Source organism: Microcaecilia unicolor, chromosome 7 (assembly GCF_901765095.1).
Source record: "Microcaecilia unicolor chromosome 7, aMicUni1.1, whole genome shotgun sequence".
In the NCBI taxonomy this organism is placed as follows: domain Eukaryota; kingdom Metazoa; phylum Chordata; class Amphibia; order Gymnophiona; family Siphonopidae; genus Microcaecilia; species Microcaecilia unicolor.
This window is the reverse complement of record NC_044037.1, coordinates 31,963,362-31,988,621: the sequence shown is the minus strand read 5'-3', so window position 1 is coordinate 31,988,621 and position 25,260 is coordinate 31,963,362. Positions and strand designations below refer to the sequence as shown.

The 25,260-nt window shown below is 42.1% G+C and overlaps 1 protein-coding gene across 1 annotated transcript in view; it reads right to left on the bottom strand.

The window, feature by feature from the left end:
* Positions 1 to 25,260, bottom strand: part of TBC1D8B (TBC1 domain family member 8B) — a 151,285-nt gene that overhangs the window by 7,651 nt on the left and 118,374 nt on the right. The window contains exons 13-19 of the mRNA XM_030209579.1: positions 24,277 to 24,406; positions 11,443 to 11,541; positions 8,103 to 8,171; positions 7,547 to 7,787; positions 5,817 to 5,882; positions 2,171 to 2,254; positions 1,873 to 1,929 (exon numbers count right to left, since the gene is read on the bottom strand). Of these exons, the coding sequence (XP_030065439.1) occupies positions 1,873 to 1,929; positions 2,171 to 2,254; positions 5,817 to 5,882; positions 7,547 to 7,787; positions 8,103 to 8,171; positions 11,443 to 11,541; positions 24,277 to 24,406 (746 nt within the window). The remainder of the gene's footprint in view (positions 1 to 1,872; positions 1,930 to 2,170; positions 2,255 to 5,816; positions 5,883 to 7,546; positions 7,788 to 8,102; positions 8,172 to 11,442; positions 11,542 to 24,276; positions 24,407 to 25,260) is intronic.

Below are 25,260 nucleotides of genomic sequence, written 5' to 3'. Positions count from 1 at the left end.
ACTTGGGAGTCACAATCGATCGCAACCTTACCCTTGAGAGCCAAGTAAACCCCGTAATAAAGAAAATGTTCTACTCAATGTGGAAACTTAAACGATTAAAGCCTTTCTTCCCGAGAGAAATTTTTCGTAACCTAATACAATCAATGGTCCTAAGCCATGCAGATTACTGCAATGGAATATACGCGGGATGCAAAGAACAACTCACAAAAAAACTCCAGACCGCTCAAAACACAGCAGCCAGGCTGATATTTGGTAAAACACGATTTGAAAGTGCAAAACCCCTCCAAGAAAAGCTGCACTGGCTCCCAATCAAAGAAAGGATCACCTTCAAAATCTGCACTCTAGTCTACAAAATTATCTACGGCGTAGTCCCAGGATACATGACAGACCTCACAGATCTACCAACCAGAAACAGAATCGGATTATCACGATCATACCTACATTACCCAAATTGTAAAGGACTTAAATACAAAACAACTTACACATCCTGCTTCTCCTACATAAACACACAATTATGGAAACTTAATGAAAACATTATTTCATATTCAACATTGAAGCTGTGAGAACCAGGACTGGATGATGGGATTGAATGATCAGAACTGTGGAATTTCTAAACCAGGTTGGCTTCCTGATTGCTAACTCCCAAAGCAGCTGAAAACAAATCTGATTCAGCCAACATGGAGCTTTGAAGATTATGCTTTTTTGGTCCCTTATGAGTTTATTAAGATTTTTGACAGTAGGATACACATACAAAAGACCTGTCTCTCCCCACCTCCTTCCACAAATAGATATGGAATCTGATGCTAGGCTGCCTTCTTATTCTCATCTTCCTGTTCAGAGATATTGCACACAGATCTCAGATGATCCCCTTTGGAAAGAATGGTCAAGTGTTCTCCACACTTCTGTTTCACTGAGGTCCCATTTACAAAGGCACACTAGCATTTTTAGAGCATGCTAAAAATAAGTATACGCTAAACGTTAGAGATACCCATATATTCCTATGGGCATCGCTAGTGTTTAGCATGCGCTAAAAACAATAGCACACCTTTGTAAAAGACTCCCTGAGTGAACAAAGTCCTCTTGATTCTCTTATGGGAAATATTTAGTGAACTCCAAACCTTTTGCAGAATGATGTGCATGTATTTGATCATCTAGATCTGATAATAAGCTAGGGGGAGCTAATTATTGCGTTCTGAAAAGGTTCAAAGTTTTGTACTCATGGCCTGGTTTATGGAGTAGGTTATCAACAGCCATATTCTATTGGCTCCAGGAGTAGGTCATAATACTTTACAATAGGAAGTAAGGTAAGCAGGGTCTCCCGGACAACTTGAAACTTATGGTTTAGGCACAGTCACCAGCTACTTAAGAGGACTGAAGTAATCAAGGAGCCAAATTAGGAGGTGGCCTCAGCCATACTTTGCACAAAAGCTGGATACGATAGATATTTCACTGGGGTTCTTCTAGCCTGTGGAAGAGAGGGATCCAAAGAGACCCATCTAGGATCTGCTTCTGTTCTGTTTGATTCCGCAGAACTGAACACATCATCCAAAAATTCCTCAGATTCTGATGCAAGATTCTTTGAAATACAGGGTGGTGTAAGAGTATTGGGTTCCCTAGGCAAACCTTCAGCCCTCTCCCCTCAATTTTCAGGTCCCTAGCACATCGTATCCCCCTCCAAGGTTCCTGAGACTCCTACAGTTTACTTAACAGACGAGAAGTACTTGCCTCTGGAGAGAGCTTCTTGGAAGTGCATAAGACGACAGTCTCAATCTGTGTTATGAGTTACTGTGTAATACAGTATAGCAAAGTGAACATGAAAAAAGTACAATTTCAAACCTACTTAACAGAATGCAATAGATCAAAATTACATACCTTTTTCTGGGCTCCTTTTCACTGCATCAGCATCCTGGTCACCGACAAGTGAAGAAACTGTTCGTAGAAAAAGAAATTGCAATTTTACTTTATCAAATTCAGGTCTCTTGCATAATAGTACACTCTACTGACACTGGACCATGAATGGTTTCAAAGTTTTTGCACTGTCCTGACTTAAAATCAGTGAGGTGATGCTAAGAATATAGATCTTGAGAGGCATGTATGCCTTTAGAAAACAGCTTTTGACCAACCATTGTATACACATAAGTATATGACTAAAACTAACACAGATACTGACCATTGAGCTGATTGAAATATATTAGCTCTTCTTTAGAAAATTCTGTGCCTTTTGAAGGACTCATAGACTCAACTTCAGTAAAAGCTGCAGTAAAAAAAAAAAAAAAAAAGTACAATCAGTTCAAAATAAATATTCCAAAGAAAGAAGAGATATCTTCAGTTAATTACTTCACCTACTGAAAACACAACTGAGCCAAGATTCAAAAGTAGTTATGTGAACATTAGTTATTGACTGTATAAGTGTTTTTCTTTAAATTTCCTGGCCCACAAAACAGATAAATTTGTCTGTATACAATGATATAAGAAAACATGCAAAAAAAAAAAAAAAAAAAACTCCAGTAAAAACAGAAAAGTCTGTAAATAAGGAAGAAAAGCCTCAGACTCCACAAACTGTACTCACAGTGCTCAGGTGTCTTATAATCACTGACATACAAACCTCCTTTAACATCAATAAAATACAGCAGGAGTGTCCAACAGATTTCCCCAGTGAGAAGCACCCCTGAAGGTTTAGCCTGTACACTGATTATCCTTCCCAGGGATTTGGGAAGGGGAGGGGGCTAAACAATTGGTGACTCTGATGTGATTTGAGAAGTGTCTTAACAGACCCCAAATACATTTCAAAGGTTGGACTCCCTGCAGGTCAAGGTAAAGCCAGTCAAGGTACGACTTGAGGAAAGTCAGCTGAAGGGTCCAGACCATTATTTGTGTTCGCGTGTGTCACATTTTGTCCTGAAGACGTCAATTTGTAAGTACTGTACATATTTATATTTTATAGTTAATTGTTTAGTGCATTTTGGTAAGAAATATATTTTGTATTAATATGTCTACTCCGTTAGAGGATGTATGCTAGAATAATCCCTTGTTGGGTACAGTGAAAGATGGGTTAAATTGAGTAAAAAGAGCTCTTTTAAGGATCAGTCAAAGGGTGGTATTTTAGAGGCAGCTACCCTTTTGGGCTTGTTAATATTATTGGAGGAAATCTGAACGAAGCCACCACGTAAGTGAATATGTGGAATTAATTGAACACGTCTGACTGTAAGTATTATATATAAATATTTTTTCTCAATTACTTGATTTTTTAATTCATTTTATTTGGTTTACTTAGGCATGCTTTGAAGATTTTAGGATTGTAATATAATGACTGAAAAGAAGAAAGATTTAACGCCTGTAGGGCGGGTATGTAATGTTAATCCTTTATTGGCTAAGGATATTAAATTGTAAATGAAAAATGGCATAAATTGGGAAAGTTTAGCCCTTTCTTGTCCTGGCCAAATGAGGGATCTCTAGTGGCCCATAATTTGGTAGGTTTGATGAAAGCCTTGGAGAATTGTAAGAAGGATAAAAGTTTGAAACAGCATTTATTTATGTTTGAACTTTGGAATAAAGTTAAAAAATGGTGAGGTTAAGAGAACTACTAGTGAGGTACAGATGCACCTGGATTTTACCTCACCGGTTCACAAGCAGGGCAATGCCTATTTCCTCAACTTACATTCTTTATATCTAGAGTGTGCCCATTTAGAAAACCCACCTGAAGGTTGTCTACTCCTGCTATATGTGCTGCCACAAAAAGTGCACCTGGAGGATCTGTCCCCAGCACACTGGGTCTCACTTGCCTCTGGGCAAGTCTCTCATGCTCAGGTTATTCCCCGGTGATTTCTAGGTTACTGGGGCCACACTCTCAAGGGTCCCACAGTTCCCAGAAAGCACCCACAGACCAAACACACAAACCCACCAGGATTCTTAGGCAGTCCAGAACAGCAGAGTCAATAAACTAATCAGGTTTATTGTCAGAGTAGAACAGTGAATCATATAAAACAGATGGAAAAGAACAGGTAATAACAGATAACTGAATATGGATCAAATACAAAATGATCTAAACATTTGTTTCCTACCTAAGTAGTACCTGTAGAGTTCAGGAACAAGATATAGCTGCTCACAGGTTATGAAGTCTAACTGTTCACAGGGTCTCAGGAAAAGAGAACCTCCTCTTTCCACTTATCTGAGACTAAAAAAATACCTCACAGCTTAAGCTAACAGCTTTTGGCGGGAAGAAGAAACTGACAAATCTATAACAACTTTACAAACAAAAGACAAGTCACCACCTGCTGACAAAACAAAGGAAATGCACATCAAACAACAGCTGTACAATTTTCAAGCAGGAAAATTCCCTGTTTCGCCATAGAGAGCAGAAAACAGTGGAGGTATACCCATTTTCATTCAGGAGAGAATGTTAAATCTTAGAAAAGGATTCCTGTAGCTTACTGCTAAAAGAGGTAATAGTCTCCAAATAATTTTAAGTTTGTAAAATTTAAATTACACCTCCCTGCTTGGAGCTAGTGACAGGAATGACTGCTTTTTAGTTGGCCTGACATAATAAAGTTCTCTTCTGTTTATCCATATAGCTTTGTAAAAACAGTCAACAAAACACACTTCAAACTGAAAGAACATGAGTTAGGAAATTATCAAGGGAGCAAAAAAACATGCCAAAAAGGGAGGCCTTTTTAAGTGCTATGTCAGTGGTTCCCAAACCTGGCCCTGGAGGCACCCCAGTCAGTCAGGTTTTCAGGATATCCACAATGAATATTCATGAGATAGATCTGCATGAGGTGGAGGGAGTATATGCAGATCTCTCATGAATATTCATTATGGATATCCTCAAAACCTGACTGGCTGGGGTGCCTCCAGGACCAAGTTTGGGAACCACTGTGCTATGTAAAATACATTTAAAAAAAAACCTCCCTCTTAAAAGCACAATACTTAAAACAAAAACATGATAAGAGAAATCTGTTGGCTCGAGGAAAGATAATATATCAAAAAGCAATAATTTTAACATTTTAACATCTCAAGTGATAAACTTACTAGGAGGTATATGCAGCTTAAAGAGGAATTATATCAAAAAGTGGAGGAGTGGCCTAGTGGTTAGAGTGGTGGACTTTGGTCCTGGGGAACTGGGTCCGATTCCCACTGCAGGCACAGGCAGCTTCTTGTGACTCTGGTCAAGTCACTTAACCCTCCATTGCCCCAGGTACAAATAAGTACCTGTATATAATATGTAAGCTGCATTGAGCCTGCTATGAGAGGGAAAGCGCGGGGCACAAATGTAAGAAAAATAAATATTGGAGATTCTAGATGGAATGTTGCTACTATTGAGATTTTGTTGCTACTATTTGACATTCTACATGGAATGTTGCTACTATTGGAGATTCTACATGGAATGTTGCTATTCCATTAGCAACATTCCATGTAGAAGCCTGCCCTTGCAGATCAGCAATGCAGCTGCGCAGGCTTCTGTTTCTGTGAGTCTGACGTCCTGCACGTACGTGCAGGACGTCAGACTCACAGAAACAGAAGCCTGTGCGGCAATGGCAGGCTTCTACATGGAATGTTGTTAGTGGAGGAGTAGCCTAGTAGTTAGTGCAGTGGACTTTGATCCTGGGGAACTGAGTTCAATTCCCACTGCAGCTCCTTGTGACTCTGGGCAAGTCACTTAACCCTCCATTGCCCCAGGTACAAATAAGTACCTGTATATAATATGTAAGCTGCATTGAACCTGCTATGAGTGGGAAAGCGCGGGATACAAATGTAAGAAAAAAAAGAAAAAAAAAAGCAATAATTTTAACAATTCATGAGAAAAGTGATAGACTTACCAGGAGGTATATGCAGCTTAAAGAGGAATTTAAGTTTGTCAGTAAAACTTCCATTATACATTATATCTAATAAAATAAACAAAAACAAAAAACAATTAAAGAAAGCTCTCAGCTGACAATGATATATTTTATTTTAAGGAGGAAAATCAACTTTTATATTCCCGCATCTATGGAGAGAGGACGCTATGCAGGCTTACATCTTCCCTATTGAGAACTGAATAAGTGAAACACTGAATCAACCCTGCCTGCCTTTGTACCAGCCCAAAATACTAGTGACAGCAGTAACAAAGGAATCCACTGATATATATCTCATTGCTTGGACAACGTTCTTTGGAAAGATCAAAGTCTGAAGTTTTATCTTATTTAATAAAGTTTTTCATTTCCAGGTCATTAACATTCTCTGAAATATTAATTATGCTTCTCAAGTTCCTTGTTTACTCACCCCCTAATTCTATACATAGAACTCAAAATTGCATGAGAAAATTTAGAACTTCGGTGTGTGCCCAAATTGTGCGTGCAATTGAATTAACAAGCTAATTAGTACTAATTGGGCACTAATTATTGTCACTAATCAGCAATAACTGGAATTTATGCACACATCTGAAGTCGCTATTTTATAAATATATATGCATGTAAATTTTTACATGTGGCTCTGAAAAGAGGGCGTGGCTATGGGGGGGCATGGGCAGGTCAAAGGCATTTCTACAATTTGTGCAGTGTCAGAATTAGGGGGATCCACACCTAATTTACACCAAGGCTCAGTTGGTGTAAATCCTCACTCCCAGAATTAGGTGTAGATACCGGTGCTAAGTGCTATTCTATAAACAGCACCCAACATTGAGCACAGTTTATAGAATACTGCTTAGCGTGCATTTTCTGGGCACCCAAATTTGTGCATCATTTACAGAATTGAATCCACTATGTGGTATTAATGGCTCAGCATTCTGTAGCTATAATTTGGGTTATTCTTCCCAATGAGCATCACTTTGCACTTGTCTACATTAAATCTGCCATTTGGATGCCCAGTCTTCCAGTCTCAAAGTCCTCCTGCAATTTCTCACAACTTACATGCGACTTAACAGCTTACAACAGTTTTCTTGTCATCTGCAAATCTGATCACCTCATGTGTGGTTCCCATTTCCAGATCACTTATAAAAATGTTAAAAAGCCCTTATCACAGTACAGATCCCTTTCGCAATTCCTCAATATCCTCTTTAGCATATAGTACTACCCCTCCTCCAATTGATCCACCCTATCATTGAGATATAATACCCTTGTAACACAGGGTCCCATTAGTTATCCTCCTTCCACCAGGTCTCTGACATGCCTTATATCTCTACCTCTTCATTTAGTGCTATACACTAACTCTCCCAATTTCATTGTTTAGGCTTCTAGCATTTGTATAAAATCATTTCAAAGTGTGTTTTTTGTTTTTCCTTTGCCAGTGATAATTTGCAATCTTTACTTTGTTTTTCCCTTAAAGCTATCTGGCTTAGTCTTTGTTGCAACCTCAGGGAAGTAGGGTATTTGACAGAAAGTGATTGCAACAAGATAAGCAGGGCCCTACAGTAAGCTACTTGAGTGCTGCTAATTCTTTGCCCCGCTAAAAACAACAACTAGATTAGGCATATCTGGAAGAATCTTATGATCGAGACTATTTTCCTACTGTCTTACAAACTTATGGCATTCGGCTAATACTGACACTGAAATAATCACAGATACCTCCTTACCAAAACAACAGGAAAATTCTTTGAAATTAATGAGGCAGTCAGCATTTTCATCCAGCAAACGAAATATCCACAAAGCCATAGAGTCTCTGTTTGCTGAATAAGCCCATGGGCTCAACAGATGATAAAGAATCCTGAACTGCTGGCAGTCTATCTGATACTGTTCCAGATATGGCAGGCTGGGGTCATGGTGTTTTAAGACAGAATTTGTGATACTCCAGTAACAAGAAAGAAAATGTTCTTTCTAGAAAGAATGGGAGAAGACAGTTATAAGAAATACTGTTTAAAAAAAAAAAACAGATTACCGAGCTTGCTGCGAGTGCTAGAACAAGAGCAATCCTAATGCCATTCAGCTAAAACACATGCAGAATATATACGTGTGTGTGTATACAAACACATGCACGCACACATACATACAGATACACACATACACACGTTTGTGAAATGGAATATGGAAACTAGTCATTCAGGGAACAAACAAAAAACTTAAGCATAAAGACCTTAGAGACACTGTAAGCTACTTACAAAGTGGTGCCATTAATTAGGATAAGTACAATACCTTGAATAATCCATAAAGCTCTTCCAAGTCAGTGGTACTAAATTTAACATCTTGTAACACAACACGTAGCTGCAAGAAGAATATGCATCATTCACATAAGATTTTAGTAAGATATTTACTGCCATTAAGAACTAATCAAAACTGCTGGAAGTACTTTGGTAAAACTTTTGGAGTGGAGCAACACCCAAGTGGTTAGAAGAGTATGCTAAGAACCAAGGAAGCCAGGGTTCAAATCCTGATAACACTCCTCATGACTTTTGGGTATGTTAAAAAAAGAAAAAAAAAAAAAGGGGGGGGGGGTCCTTCTACTAAGTTGCGCTACGCTATCCCCAGTGCAGGTCTTTCCTGCCTGCTGAGAACACTTTTAGTGTGGTGGTAAAATGGCCCCATTTCCCATTATTTCCACTAATGGCTGCGCACTAGTTTCCCCATTAGCACGTGAGCACTTACTAACACCTATTTTCTAGGCTGTAAGGGCTCATGCGCTAATCGGTTAGTGCATGGCAATGTAGGTGCACTAACCGATTAGCGTAAGACATGCCTACCCTCCACCCCCCCCCCCCTGCAGTAAGCATGTGTTAGTGCTTACTGCAGCTTAGTAAAAGGGCCTCTTAGATTGTGAGCCCTCTACAGCAATTCCATACTTAAATTTAATTTGCCTTGTTACCAATAAAAATGCATGAGCAAAATAAAACATTTCACCAGGTTAGATGAGTCATTGTTGCAACATCATTTCCTTTCAAAGATAATGTAGTATGCACAAAAACTATTCCAAGGAAGAAAACTGCCATATACCTTCCTAAAATTGGCTTTCTTAATGTATGAAAAGGCAGACAAATGTTACCAGCTGTGCAAAACTATTCGCCTATGGCATAAACACATACACACACACAAAACTGAACATTTTTTAGGTCTGAAAATTAAAAAACTTTTCTTCAAAGTACATTTATTTTTTTTTTACATTTCAACACTTACTGAAATTTTTTTTTAACAGAAATTATAACTTAAGCTTCAAACCATACAATTATATGGTCCACCACAGTGCACAGAACTAGCGTTACAAACACAGCAAAAGCTATACACAAATTAAATTCCGCTACATCTTTTTTGAGATACGGTGACCACCATTGAATGCAATACTGGTTGCACCATGGATTGATGCAGAGGCATTATAGTATTCTTGGTCTTATTTACCATCCTTTTCCTATTAATTTCTAGCATTCTGTTTGCTTTTTTGGCCACCGCCGCACACTGGGCGCTGACCAAAAAAGCATATTGTCTACAATGACACCTAGACCTTTTTCTTGGATGCTGACCCCCAAGGTGGACCCTAGCATCAAGTAACTATGATTTGGATTATTCGTCCCAATGTGCACCACTTTGCATTTGTCTACACTAAATTTCATCTGCCATTTGGATGCCCATTCTTCCAATTTTTCACAGTCCGCATGTGTTTTAACTACCTTGAATAGTTTTGTGTCATCTGCAAATTTAACCACCTCACTTGTTCTGATTTCCAGATCATTTATAAATATGTTAAATAGCATTGGTCAACGTACAAATCCCTGCGGCACTCCACTATTCACTGTCTTCCATTCAGAGAAATGGACATTTAACCCTACCCTCTGTTTTCTGTCCAATAATCAATTCCTAATCCACAACAGAACATTGCATCCTATCCCATGACTCTACTTTTCTCAGGAGTCTCTCATGAGAAACTGTCAGAAGCTTTCTGAAAATCTAGACACACTACATCAACCGGCTCACCTTTATCCACATGTTTATTCACACCTTCAAAGAAATGAAGCAAATTGGTGAGGCAAGACTTCCTTTGGCTGAATCCATGCTAACTCTGTCCCATTAAACCATGTTTATCTCTGTGTTCTGTAATTTTATTCTTTATAATTGTTTCTACTATTTTGCCTGGCACCAATGTCAGGCTTACCGGTCTGTAATTTTCAGGATCACCCCTGGAACCCTTGTTAAAAATCAGCTTTACATTAGCCACCCTCCAATCTTCAGGTACTATGGACGATTTTAATGACAGGTTACAGATTACTAACAGCAGATCAGCAATTTCATGTTTGACTTCTTTCAGTACCCTAGAGAGAATGCCTGATTTACTACTCTTTGTCAATTTGGCTCAGTACGTCTTCCAAGTTCACCAAGATTTCCCTCAGTTCCTCTGCATTAACACCCCTGACAACCATTTCTGGTACAGGTAGATCTCTTACATCGTCCATAAACACCGAAGCAAAGAATTCATTCTCTCTGCTATGGCCTTGTCCTCCTCGAGTGTCCCTTTTGCTCCTTCATGATATAACAGTCCCATGGACTCCCTTGCAGACTTTCTGCCTCTCATGTATCTGAAAAAACTGTTACTGTGAGTTTCTGCTTCTGTGGCAAGTTTCTCTTCATATTCTCTTTTAGTCTTCTTTATCAAAGCTTTGCATCTAACTTGCCAGTGCTTATGTTGCTTTTTATTTTCTTCATTTGCATCCTTTTTCCATTCTTTGAAGGACTTTTTGCAAAGATGAAGTGTGAGGAGAATCCATGAATAAAGCCACCCTATTCATTTTCTCCACTAAGTCAAAGACAGAGACAACACAGCAAGATACACACATATGATCAAGCACAAAGGAAAGGGTTGAAAGAATTTCAGATCGATGCTTTGCATGCATGTTTTCTTACTAGTTAGTTATTCTTCCATGGCAGTGCTGAAACTCCTATTCTGCCATTATCAATGACCACATGGCCTCAAGCAGTTCTCTGATATGCACAAGCATCAGCTAAGAGGATAACTGTGGACAAAGCACCCAAAAGCCTTCCTACTAAGAAGTTATGTTACATAATAATGCTTTAGACTTATCAGTATGCAGTACACAGAAATTTTGCTAAAAATAGAAATTTCCAAATTCACACTCCTCCCTCTTGTCTGACCAAAATCAACCAGTGAAAATGTTTATTTCCTAGTAATAAAATCTCTATTACAGAGATTTTTTTTTCCATTCTGTTCTACACAAGAGGGAAAGATAATAACAGCAGCACACAGCAACATAGATGCACAAATGGAATTGGTGAACAAGTGGATTTATCACGACAAACTCTTTATAATGAAATTTGGCGGGGGGTGGGGGGGTCTAATGCAGGTGGTCAAATTATGGTTTTCAGATTTAAATCTCATGGATTGGCTTCTCAGTTACAATCAATTGTGTAGATGTTTTGGATCACAGTTTGCATGTCATGAAAAATACAGTGATTTGCTCCAAGAACAGTGTATTGAAAGATCCATATGTCACAAAAAGGATAGCATACCTGGCCTGTTTCTTTGTCTACTTACCACATTTTGCTGTGTTGTGTTCTCCAGAGTCTGTATCACAAACAATCTGTTCCTGCAACGCATGCTCTCCACGTACTGAGAATGAATATCACCATACTTCTAAAAATGAGAGAGAAATGTGATCTCTATTGAGATGAGGGGCAGAATGGTGGTTTCCCATATGCCTAAAACACTTCTATCCTTCTTACTTTGTGTCAACTATAAAAATTTTGGTAGGTAAACTTTTGAAGTTACAGACTATTAGAACTGTGGGGAAATATGGGGTGAGATCATATGGCTCTAGACATACATCTGGGGGCACCCCTCACACCTGCCTCATGGTCCCTAGGCCCAATGCCCTTTCCTCATAGGCCTGGTAACTGAAACCAACTCTTAGGTCTGGAAAACTAGAACAATTTATTTACCTCAGCACAGATGTACAAAAAGACCATTGCCACTTCTACAACTACTAATAGTTCTTAAGCTAGAGATTATGTCATTTTATAATATGGATATTCTACACTGTACGTTTAATTTGTTTTGATTTGGCACATAATTTTTATATCTACTATGAACATGTTATCTTATGATTGTTACTACAATTTATGTGTACTTACATTTTTTTTTTCCATATACCACAAGCAGTCTCTCAATTGAACATGTTAGATCACAAATCATTGAAATTTTTGGAACAGTAACCACAGCTAGTAATAATTTATTTTTTTAATCTATTTGTTCTCTTTCATTTCTTTGTGGCTTAGATTAAATAAAATACAGTTTGCACTGTTTGGTTTATTATACATTTTTATTCAGTCTGCTACTGGTGGGCTGTACTACATTTGCATTATTTTTTCAAACAGCAAATATACTTACCTATTGCCGGAATACTTTGAGGACAGCAGGCCTTATATTCTCACAACTGGGCAGCATGGTCCCATGTTGCCTAGTCCGAAGCTTATGGCAAGCTTAACAGAGCTTTGGGAGCACGAGACATGCTCTACCGCGCATGCGACAGTGTCTTCCCACTGCAGTTAGATACTACAGCATAAAGGAAAAAATAGGAGACAACTCCAAGGGGAGGTGGGAGGGAAGAGTGTTTTGATTCTTTTATGAAAGAAGAGTTTTTTTGTACAGCTCAAGGACGTTTTGTTCCAATAAAGCATTATTTCACTGCAAGTCCCATTGTCTGCAGAGTCTTCCTCCGTTTCCCACTCTCTTTTGTCTCATGCCATTTGAACATCCGTTTGTAGAATCCCGCTAAGGCACCCAAATTACATTTTTTGCAGGTAAGTGGTCTGCTACCTGTCTCCCAGAGATAAATCTGGCTTGGTCAGGACCGACCAAGACAGGACCTTACTCTCTGCAGTCTTGTGGCCAGCATAAGAACATAATAGCCATAATAGGTCAGACCAATGGTCCATCTAGCCCAGTATCCTGCTTCCAGCAGTGGCCAATCCAGGTCACAAGTACCAGGCAGAAACCCAATTATTAGCACCATTCCATGTTACCAATCCCAGGGCAAGCAGTGGCTTCCCCTATGTCCCAACTCAATAACGCACTATGGTAGTGGCTCCCAAACCTGGTCCGGGAGGCACCCCAGCCAGTCAGGTTTTCTGAATATCCAAAATGAATATTCATGAGAGGGATTTGCAGAAGTGGAGGCAGTGCATGCAACTCTCTCATGAATATTCATTGATACCCTATTACAAAGTATCTACTCTTAAATTTACTTTAATCTCTATTACCTTTATTACAAAACAACTCTTAAAACATCTTCTGAATATATCAGCATATAAATTTAAATACACCTTCCCATGTTATTTTTGCACTTTCATACACTCTCATCCACTCTAACCATACATACTCATTCATTCCTGTTAAAAAATCTTAACCTCCTCTACTAGAAGTAATGATGTTTATATGGATAAAAAAATCATTCTATACTATATCGTACACCTTCAACGCTTTTTAAGCTCTTCATAAAATTAATCCTCCTGCCATAACCAATCTTAACCGGTAATTATTTAAATAACTACAGAAGACTCGTGAATAAGCTGAAAGGGTTGAACTTAGGGCCGAAAAGTGGTGAACTGGATAAGAAACCGGTTGACCGACAGGTGGCAGAGGGTGGTGGTAAATGGAATCCGCTCGGAGGAAAGGAAGGTGAGCAGTGGAGTTCCTCAGGGGTCGGTGCTGGGGCCTATTCTGTTTAATATATTTGTGGGAGATATTGCTGAAGGGTTGGAAGGAAAGGTGTGCCTTTTTGTAGATGACACAAAAATAGCCAATACAGTGGATACCCTGGGGGGAGTAGAAACGATGAGAAGGGATCTCCGAACGTTAGAAGAATAGTCGAGGGTCTGGCAGTTAAAATTTAATGGTTCACTCAAGCTCAAATTCTAATAGAAAATCACGACACAGCCTCACACTGTGTCATGATTTTCAGTTAAAATTTAATGCCAAGAAGTGTAGAGTGATGCACTTGGGGTGTGGAAACCCAAAACAGAGATACCGGATAGGAGGGGAGAGATTAGTAAGATCGACTCAGGAGAGAGACCTTGGGGTGTTGGTGTCGGAGGATCTGAAGGTGAAGAAACAATGTGACGGCCATAGCCAGAAGGATGCTAGGCTGCGTAGAGAGGGGCGTAACCAGCAAAAGAAAGGTGTTGTTGATGCCCCTCTACAAGTCATTGGTGAGGCCCAACTTGGAGTATTGTGTTCAGTTTTGCTAAAGATGTAAAAAGACTGGAAGGGGTACAAAGAAAAGCTACAAAAATGGTATGGGATTTGCGTTGCAAACCATATGAGGAGAGACTTGCTGACCTGAACATGTATACCTTGGAGGAAAGGAGAAACAGGGGTGATATGATACAGATGTTCAAATATTTGAAAGGTATTAATCTGCAAATGAACCTTTTCCGGAGACGGGAAGGTGGTAGAACTAGAGGACATGAATTGAGGTTGAAGGGGGGCAGACTCAGGACTAATGTCAGGAAGTATTTTTTCACGGAGAGGGTGGTGGATATGTGGAATGCCCTCCCGCGGGAGGTGGTAGAGATGAAAACGGTAATGGAATTCAAACATGCGTGGGAGAAACACAAAGGAATCCTGTTTAGAAGGAATGGTTCCGTGGAATCTTAGCGGAGATTGGGTGGCGATGCCGGTAATTCAGAAACAAAACAGGAGCTGGGCCTGATCGTGACGGGCTGGAGTGTAAATTTTAAGGGGCTTCGATGTTAACTTCAGAACTTAGTAAAACTGGGCAGACTTCTATGGTCTGTGCCCTGAGAAAGGCAAGGAATATCAAACTCTGGTATACATATAAAGTATCACATAAAATGTAAAATGAGTTTATCTTGTTGGGCAGACTGGATGGACCGTACAGGTCTTTATCTGCCGTCATTTGCTATGTTACTATCATGCATCTTAAATAGTATCAAAAGTTCATATCATCATCCTTGTTCATATAATAGTCATCCAGTAACCATCAAGTTCATCAACTGTTGTTGGGAGCAGGGTGCCAATTGTTCCTGGTACCATTTCCGGTACGCTCTGTTTATGGAAATGATAAGTGTTTGGAAATTTAAACAAGTTAAGCCCCTGAAGACGCCTTGGGTGAAACACGGTGACTGTGTTGGGTATGACACCATACTTGAAAGATCTGCGACAGAAGACAGAAGTTGAGAAAGGAATAGCGGTCATAAAAGATTTACAGCATTGAATATGAATTTTTTTTGCTCTACAGGCGAAGGATTGATTTTCTCATACTTCCTATGGCACAAACCCTGTACCATTTTTGTAGCCTTCCTCCAAACTGCCTCAAGTCTTTATGTCCTTAAAAAGATATGACCTCCAACAATGCACACAGTACTCCAAGTGGGACCTCACCAACAACATGTACAGGGGCATCAACACCTTCTTTCTTCTTCTGGTTATGCCTCTGACTATGCAGTCTAGCATTCTTTGGGCAACAGCCACCGCCTGGTCACATGTGCTCGAGGATCTCAAGGCAGCAAAAATCAAATCACCCCAAGGACTCTCACCCCCTAGCACATACTACTCACTTGGATTTCTACACCCCAAGTGCATGATTTTGCACTTCTTCACATGAAATTTTAACTGTCAAACATTTGATCATCCTTCTAATTTTTGTAGATCCCTTCTCATATTGACCACTCCCTCCGGGGAGTCCACCCTGTTGCAAATCTTAGTGTCATCTACAAAAAGGCAAGCTTTTCCTTCTAACCCTTCAGCAATGTTGCTCACAAATATGTTTCAAGTTTAATTTATTCTTGATATACCGCATCATAAGTTGAATAGAACTGGCCCCAGTACCGATCCACGAGGTACTCCACTACTTAGTTTCTCTATTCTGAGTAGACACTAATTACCACCGCCATCTGTCAGTTAACAAGCTTTCAATCCAATTCACCTCTTTATGTCCTAACTTTAGCCTGCTGAGTTCCAGAGTTTAATTACACGTTGAGTGAAGAAATATTTTCTCAAATTTGTTTTAAATTTACTACTTAGTAGCTTCTATGCGTGCCCCCTAGTCCTAGCATTTTTGGACAGTGATTCAACTCTACCTGTTACATTCCACTCAGTATTTTACAAACCTCTATCATATCTCCCCTTCCCGTCACATCTCCAAGCTGAAGAGCCTAGCTGCTTTAGCCTTTCCTCATACGGAAGTCATCCCATCCTCTTTATCATTTCATCATCCTTCTCTGTACCTTTTCTAATTCCACTATATCTTTTTTGAGATGGGGTAAACAGAACAACACATAAGTATTGGAGGCGCAGACATGCCATGGAACTCCTCTCAGCTTCCCCTTGCGTTTTGGCATTCCAATGAAGAAGAAAACTGGCAAAAAAAACCCCCACAAGATAATATTGATGCCATCTTGGATCTTGTCCTCCTAGGGCCTGGTTCATAGGCCCAAGGACACAACACTGCAGAAATGACATCATATTCCTGTCAACCTGGCAGCAAGATCCGAGGAGAGGGTATACGATCATGGTTCGTCCTCCTCCCCTATCCCGCTCTCTGTTGGAGTTCCTCAGGGATCTGTCCTTGGGCCCCTCCTTTTCTCAATCTACACCTCTTCCTTAGGCTCCTGATCTCATCTCATGGTTTCCACTATCATCTTTATGCTGACGACACCCAGCTGTATCTCTCCACACCAGACATCACCGCGGAAACCCAGGCCAAAGTATCGGCCTGCTTATCCGACATTGCTGCCTGGATGTCCAACCGCCACCTGAAACTGAACATGGCCAAGACTGAACTTATTGTTTTCCCACCCAAACCCACTTCTCCTCTCCCTTCACTCTCTATCTCAGTTGATAACACCCTCATCATCCCCGTCTCATCTGCCTGTAACCTCGGCGTCATCTTCGACTCCTCCCTCTCCTTCTCTGCGCATATCCAGCAGATAGCCAAGACCTGTCGCTTCTTCCTCTACAACATTAGCAAAATTTGCCCCTTCCTCTCTGAGCACACCACCCGAACTCTCATCCACTCTCTCATTACCTCTCGCCTTGACTACTGCAACCTACTCCTCACCAGCCTCCCACTTAGCCACCTATCCCCCCTTCAGTCCATCCAGAACTCTGCTGCACGTCTCATCTTCCGCCTTGACCGATATACTCATATCACCCCTCTCCTCAAGTCACTTCACTGGCTTCTGATCAGATACCGCATACAGTTCAAGCTTCTCCTACTAACCTACAAATGCACTCGATCTGCAGCCCCTCCTTACCTCTCTACCCTCATCTCCCCTTACGTCCCTGCCCGTAACCTCTGCTCTCAAGACAAATCCCTCCTTTCAGTACCCTTCTCCACCACCGCCAACTCTAGGCTCCGCCCTTTCTGCCTCGCCTCACCCCATGCTTGGAACAAACTCCCTGAGACCATACGCCAGGCCCCCTCCCTACCCATCTTCAAATCATTGCTCAAAACCCACCTCTTCAATGTCGCTTTCGGCACCTAATCACAACACCTCTACTCAGGAAATCTAGACTACCCAACTTGACATTTCGTCTAGATTGTAAGCTCTTCTGAGCAGGGACCGTCCTTACTTATTAATTTGTACAGCGCTGCGTAACCCTGGTAGCGCTCTAGAAATGTTAAGTAGTAGTAGTAGATCCTCTTCCTTGAAGCTGTTACCAGCTAGCTGTTATCTGATGCAACAGAGATAGCTGCCATCAGCTGGCTGCGAGCCTGCCACAGGATGAGGGCTCATTAATCTGTGGCACCACTCTCCTGCTTGCTCTCGCCTGGCTGGGAAGAGCCTACCTGAGTTCCTGATCATGGACCATGATGAGTTCCTCACTACTGTGGATCCAGTGATCGTGAGTTATAATTGGTCAGGGTGAACTTATACTGCTTGAGTGCTTGGGGGTTGAGATTTCTATCAATTACAGGATTGGGTCCAGTATGCGCTATCTTTTTTTTTTTACATTTGTACCCCGCGCTTTCCCACTCATGGCAGGCTCAATGCGGCTTACATGGGGCAATGGAGGGTTAAGTGACTTGCCCAGAGTCACAAGGAGCTGCCTGTGCCTGAAGTGGGAATCGAACTCAGTTCCTCAGGACCAAAGTCCACCACCCTAACCACTAGGCCACTCCTTCACAGGTTCTTAACATACTCTACCATCATGTTGGGTGATTTCACATAATTCCTTGTATCTGATTACACGTTCTACTTGCTGCCAACATTGTCTAATAAACAGCACTCTTATTTTTATAACACCTAAGCCTTGTGCCTGTTACTCTCAGTATTTATAATTCAGACTGTTTTGAATTAGGATTGCTAGTGAGAAGTGTGTGCAAAGAGGTGGGAAAATGTGGGATACAAATGCAATAAATAAATAAATTAATTAATTAATTAATTTATAACCAGAGTGCTAAAATATATCATTTGTTTTGTTTATACTTCTCACCCTTTGCTAGACCTCTCCTGAGACCTGTTAAACTGTGATTTGTCCCCACGGAAAGGCAGTTAATAAGTTTCAAGTAATGGCTGTATTTTCCACATGTAAAACATTTTTTAAACACAAAATTCTCCATGAAATTAAAAGGAGGAATAAAATACACAGAGGAACAATAAACACAAGGAGAATAATCACAAGGCTGTCACTAGAGGTCACGACAGTCATTTTGAAGGTGCAGCAGCAATTGGCAGGAGTGAGTGAGCATTGCTCTTCTCTGTTCCTCTATTAGAACACCAGGAACTGGTCAGGTAGGCCCAGTGGGTGCTGGTGATGTGCTGGGAGGAGGGATGGTGTTGTTCCAGGGGGAGAGAGGAAGGCCTAATGACATTCCAGGGGTGGGATGGAAGCAAGGAGAGAGAGGGGATCAGAACTGTCCAGACTTTCTCATGCGGGTCCCAGTGAAAATGCAGCTAGGGCCCACATAAGATCCTGCAGTGAGCTTAAAATGAGTTAGCCCTGGATATTCGATGCTGGGGCCCTGATGTGGCCCTGCACTGAATATCTAGGACTAATTTTGCTCGTGGTGGTTGGCCTATAAGATGGCCGCTGAGTAATGGGCTGAAACACCGCTAGCTTCAGCTATCATCGCGGAGCTGCCCCGTTGCCTACCTTATCGCTGGCCCAATTTTGTGCATCCCGGCTTCGATGGGTGTCGCCGTAGTCCGCATGCCCCCTCGGCACTTGTTTTGGACCGAGGCTCCGGGGGTCTCGGTTTTCCGACCTTGCTTGCTGTGTTTGCGGTCCGGCTGCGCGCTTGCTTTCGTCGCTGGCTGGGTGCTGGGTGAGGAAGTGCGGGGTTCGGCTCCCCACGATGCGGTGCACGGGTGTGGCTGCTGGATGGCTCCTTCCCTTTGCTGTTTTGAAGAGACATTTGAACTAGCTCTCCTTCTGCTCATGTGGCCTGCTCTGCTGATCTTGAGGGCCCTCAGGAAATCCGTTGGCGTCCGGCTTTGGATCATCTGCTGGCTTAAGCTTGTTTCGGTCTGGGGAGCCGTGGTCTGCTGTAATGTTTGCTGCAGCTACCTCTTTCCCGAACTTCATCGCCTTTGCTGCCCTGGCTTGGAGGGTCCCGACAGCTGGAGCTGCGGAGGAGGACTATTCGATTCTCCATTTTGAAATCTGCGCCGTTGGCCTTCAGTTTTCATCGGCTTCTGGTGATTGTTGCCTCTCTCCTGGCCGCCTGCTGTTGCTGCTTTCCCAGTGCTTGTTCGAGGATCGTCTTGCCAGAATTTGCTCCAGCCCTCTGTCTAATCTGGATCTCCATCGTTCCCCTTGGTCCGCCAAGACTTTCGCCGCTCATCTTTGCCTCCCTTACCTTTCCCTTCTTATCTTATCCTCCTATCTTGTTTTCCTGCTCTTACTACTGAAACGTAACTGTAAGGTATTTAATTGGTTCTTTGTAAGCCGCTTTGGGGCTGCAACACTGTGGCAAAAGGCGGGGTATAAATGTACTGAAATAAATAAATAATAAATTTTTAAAAGTGTTGCCTGCCACAGGCTGAATATTGACAAGTAAATTTTTATTCTGATAAGTATTGAAATAAAAATATAAGAAAAGAGGCAAGCGAGGTTTTTGACTGTCTGGAGACAATATATAAACAGGATTTCACCAAGAGCAAGAAGTCAAGTGCTCAATGGGTTGCCTTGGGAAGTGGGGAAGATAGATTGAGTTAAGGTTGAACCATGCAAACAGGAGGGAGGGGGGAGGGGGGGAGAAGGGAAATGGAACATAGGATTTGGTTAATAAAATTGTGGTTACGGCGTGGTAAGTGATGAAGGACTGTAATAAAACTGTCAAATTACTAGATGTATATTGCCGGAAGTGGAAGGGGGGAAAGGCGGGAGGGGAGAAAACAGATTAGTGTTAATCTAATCTAGGTTACCATGGGGTTGAATATGTTAACATTGAGGAAGGGGGGGAGGGAAGGAAAGGGGATGGGGCGAAAAATGTTAAAATTGTTTGATGATGGATGTTCTACTTCAGTTCGATCATGGATGTTCTGCTGCTGGCATTTCTGTTTAGGCCAGAATTTAAATGTTCTGTATCATGATTGTCATCAATAAAAATATTGAAAAAAATATATATATAAGAAAAGAAAAGGAGAGAGGAATAAAACCAAAAAAAGAAACAGCATAGTAATCAAGCTAGTTCTGTTGCCTTTAAAGAAAATCCTCTACATCTTACTACTGCAGTTTATACCTTTCTTTGCTGCAACACACCAGTACATTCTTAACAGGTATCTAACACTCAGTACACTCGACAAAGAAAATCAAATTAATTCCTGAAAATAACTGCTACAGGTGACTTATATTAACCTCCAAGCAATATTACAGTAACACATATGGAGTGATGCTAGCAAATCTAAGACATATTTTGTGAATCAGTGCTAAAAACAGCTTTGGGGGGGGGGGGGCATTCCCTAAAGATCAGGACATGTTATTTGCAGCAAAACCCACAAGAAAAAAGCCCTCCTGTCATACCTGAACACTAGAAATTAACATAACGGTTATTATTCAAAACAATCATGTGGTTAAAACTGGCTTTAATCCAAATAAATTCTATCTGGTTGGATTTTTAAATTTAACCTCACTTATCACCTTGCATTAACACGCACCAAATCATAACATTTAAATGTAAGCCCCACTACTGGATCTTCATTGGGGTTTAATTACTAAGAAAGCCAAAGCAGGAGTAGAGGATGACACAATGACCAATCCACCAGAGAGATGTAGTTCAAAAGCAGATTTATTCAAGCACCAAAACGAGAAGACCCAACACAGGCCTTGTTTTGTTGGACGCAGCCACCTACCTCAGGGATCAATATACACAACTTAAAACACTAAGACAACTGAGAGTCAATAAAAGCAGCAGCCTCTACAGCACAGCAGTGTGGAGAGTAACACACTGTGGAAAATTCACAAGTCAGCATAAAGCCTTGGGAGCAGCCATGCAGGCCGATTCCAGGAAAAATCCGCCAGGAAGCTGGCAAACTAGTCTGTAACCATCCTGGATCACCTACAAGACCCATTTGTCTGAAGATACCCTGGCCCATTCCCCCAGAAAATGGGACAGCTGTCCCCTAATGACTGGCAGGGAATGGACCAGGGCCCCATCATTGGGAACCCCAAGCGGCAGGTTGCGAACAAGGGGCAAAGGCGAAACAGCAATGCTCTCCCAGAAATGGCTGCGATTTCTGCTGAAAGAGTGGTCTCTGAAAGTATCCAGAATGCCCTGGACAGTAATGCTTAGTCTTTCGGAAGCGGGAAATTCCAGCCCAGACACCCGCTTGGGACCTATCCTCAGGAAGACGCTAACCTTTGGAGCCCCCAAGGGCCTAAATAATCTTTTCCAGGTCCTCCCCAAAGAGCAATTTACCGCAAAAAGGCAACCGCACCGGGCGCAACTTGGAGGTCACATCAGCCGCCCAATGCTGCAACCAGATCCAGTGGCGAGCCGTTATCACTGAGGCCACCTTGGCAGAAGCACAAAGATCATAAAGCAAATCCACCAAATAGGCTAGACCAGACTCCAGGGCCAGCAAGGAGGCCACTAACTCGTCGGTCAAAGACAAATTCAGGATCAATTAGAGACAGGCCTGGGTTGCGTAAGACCTGCACACCAATGCCTGGAGACACAATACCTCCATCTCAAAGGACATCTTGAGGGAAGATTCTAATTTCCTGTCCTGAGGGTCCTTAATGGCTGTGCCACTTTCCACAGGTGAGGTGGTCTTCTTAGTGATCGCTGTGATCAAGGAGTCTACAGTGGGGAAACATAAGGACTCCAGCTCCTCTGACGGAAGCTGGTAAAAGCATACCATAGCACATGCCACCCTGATGCCAGAATCCGGCAAGTCCCATTGTGCCGAGATGAGGACGTTCATGGCCTCATGAATATGAAAGGTCTTCGGGGGGCCTCTTTGTTACGAACATAATAGAAGGGGCAACCAGCAGTATGGACACGGAATCCGGTAAAGAGATATGGGCCCAGACAATGAGGGCTGGAAGCTCCTCTTTCTGAAAAAGCCTCACCACCATGAGGCCATCCACCTCATCAAGCGGCAACTCCATGTTTTCAAGAGCCTCTCCTCTGAGAAACCGCCTTCATCCATGTCTGATGCCATGGAGGCTTTGACCGAGTCTCGCAGTCTCCAAGCCTGGCCACTTAGGTAACCACAATGACAAGATAGGGACCCCTGGGAGGATGGCAGAATAGCCCAGGCTTCAGGGTCTCCTGTCTGTTTTTAATAAAAATGCTTTGTGCATCAAAAGCACAAATTCAGAAGAAAAGGGGGCAGTATCAAAGCGTGAACTCCCTGCAGCTTCCCCCAACAATCCAGGGAAACATGGGGCTGCTGTGACCCTGACTGTCCTGCAGCAGTGGCAGAGGCCGCACACTGTGCAACAGAAAAAAACCATGCCAGTGGAAGCGCGCACCACAGACAGGCCTGGCATTACCACCAAAAAAAGCTCCGACGCCACACTCTCTCCCGTAATGAGCCTCTTAGCTGATTCCAATGGCAGGGGACCCTGCGAGTCCAACCATGAACAATCATCACAACCTCCTGATGCTGCTCTCCAGTTCCCACACTGGGAGCAGCGCTTTGCAGACTTGGACGGAGTCGACATGGGTTGGGGACACCACCCCACACACTGCTCACTACCTAAGCTCAGCGCTCCGTCGAGTGCCTTTGGTTCCACTTTGTGGGGTTTTTTTTGTTTGTTTGTTTTTTGGCGCTAACAGCTATTGCTTACCTCTTTTTTTTTTTTTTGCGGCAGGAGGGAAAGCAAAAGGCAAGAATCCAAGTCTCAACAGCCCAGGAGACTGAAGGGGTTGGTGGAGGGAGGAAATGGAGGGAGGAAAGGGAGGGATCCGGTGCCATGGGGCGTACCCTAGAAATCACAGGAAGCCTCAACTCCAAAGACTAGGCTACTATTAAACCCGGGGGGCAGGAGACGGTCAATCCTGAGCTGCACAGGTATGACCCTCCACCTGCTAGACAGAGAGAATACTGAGGATAAGTGGGCTGCACTGGACCTTGGCAAAGGGACATAACCCACACGTCTGTGGACTGATCTGTGAGATGCTATGGAAAGCTGCATTAAAACTATTCAGCTATAACCGATAGGATAGGGCTGAGATCTGTACTTTGGGGGGGGGGGGGGGGGGGCGGCTGGTGGGGGAAGTGCTACAGGGAGGGAGATTGAACACTGCAGTAGATTTTCTCTTGGCATAGAGTAGAGGTTCTCCTGTACTATCTGCCAATGCATATAATGTCGTGCCCAAGCAAGTAAGTGTTTACCCTGTGCACTAAATGCAGGGCATAAGCTTAACATGCCCTCTTTGCACTTACTGCACCTTAACTTTTCTAGTTAAGGTGCAATAAGTGCAAACATGTATTGCTCTTTAGTAAAAGAGCCCCTAAGATAACTAAAATGATAGATGTGTCTAATTCAACTTATATATACATTCCTTATAAATGCCTGCATAGGTGCAATATATAGTATATATATTATATAGTATATATATACACACACACACACACAGAGCCCAAGGTCGTCGCCTTTAGACAGAATTAACAGCAGGATCTTTGTCAAGAACCATGCTGGCTAGCGATTCAGTTAACACAGGATACAGAATCAGAGGCAACTTTAACTTACTCTCTTCAAAGTGTTTTTGTATATACTATACACTGGCATAAGAAGGATGGATAAAATTCGAATATACTGAAAACCATATATAGAGATTTCTATTACAAATATGACTACAGAAGACTCTCTTCCCCAGTTACATGAGAATGAGAGAAGCTTTGCAAAGGAAGAAAGTTATGTAAAAAAAAAATCACTAAAAATACTAACTTCATTTGATTCTCTGATCAGATCCAAAATATCTACTTTTGAGCTGAAGCCCTTCTTATCATCCATTGTAGAGGCTTGTTGTACCGTGGGAGGCAATGGACTATCTTTATTAGTGACATTATCAAAAAACCTAGAAAAAGACGACATTTTACAATAGGCATGATACTAAAGAAGAGAAAAAATTCAAAGTATTAACAGATCATTTCCTCTAATGAGAAGGCAAATCTACCCATTCCTCCTCAATAATTATCTATTATAGTAACACAAAGAAAAACTATGTATTCTAATTTTCATAATTTTGGTGCTAATCCTTTCATTTCCACATGTGCATTGCACTGTCCTTCAATGGCACAGACTAGGAATACACTACATTCTACTACATGCAATCTAATTTACTGTTTTAGGGGCTGATGCACAGTGGCACCTGTTAAATACAGGTGCTGTGGGAAAAATTCTTGAGTCGAAAACAGCGACCAATGCACAAAGAGGTTTGCATGCAAATAAGATGCATGGATCCCCCTTTGCGCATCGGTTGCTGTTTGCAACTCAAAGTTGTCAAATGCATTAGACAGCTTGCACAAAATCCCTGGTGGTCCAGTGGACTGCCTCCCAACCCCCAGAACAAAACATCCTTGGTGGTCTGGGGTGGATCCCCCCCCCCCCCCCCGAACCCACAAGCAACAAATCCCTGGTGGACCCCAAAACTCCTGCACCGCCCTCCCAGCCCCCCCAAAGCAAAAACACCCTGGTGGTCCAGTGGACCCAGAACCCCCTGCACCCCCAAACACAGATCTACCTGACCCTCCCCTCCACATACCTTAAAATGCTGGAGGCAATAGCAACACCTGCTCCCCCTGGGCCCCTAAATGGCAGCACACAGCCCCTGCCCAGTGCATTCTGGGATGCACTGGGAGGGGCTAAGCACCATGTAAGGAAAACAAAATCCTTACATGTGCTTAGCCTCTCCCAGTGCATCCCAAAATG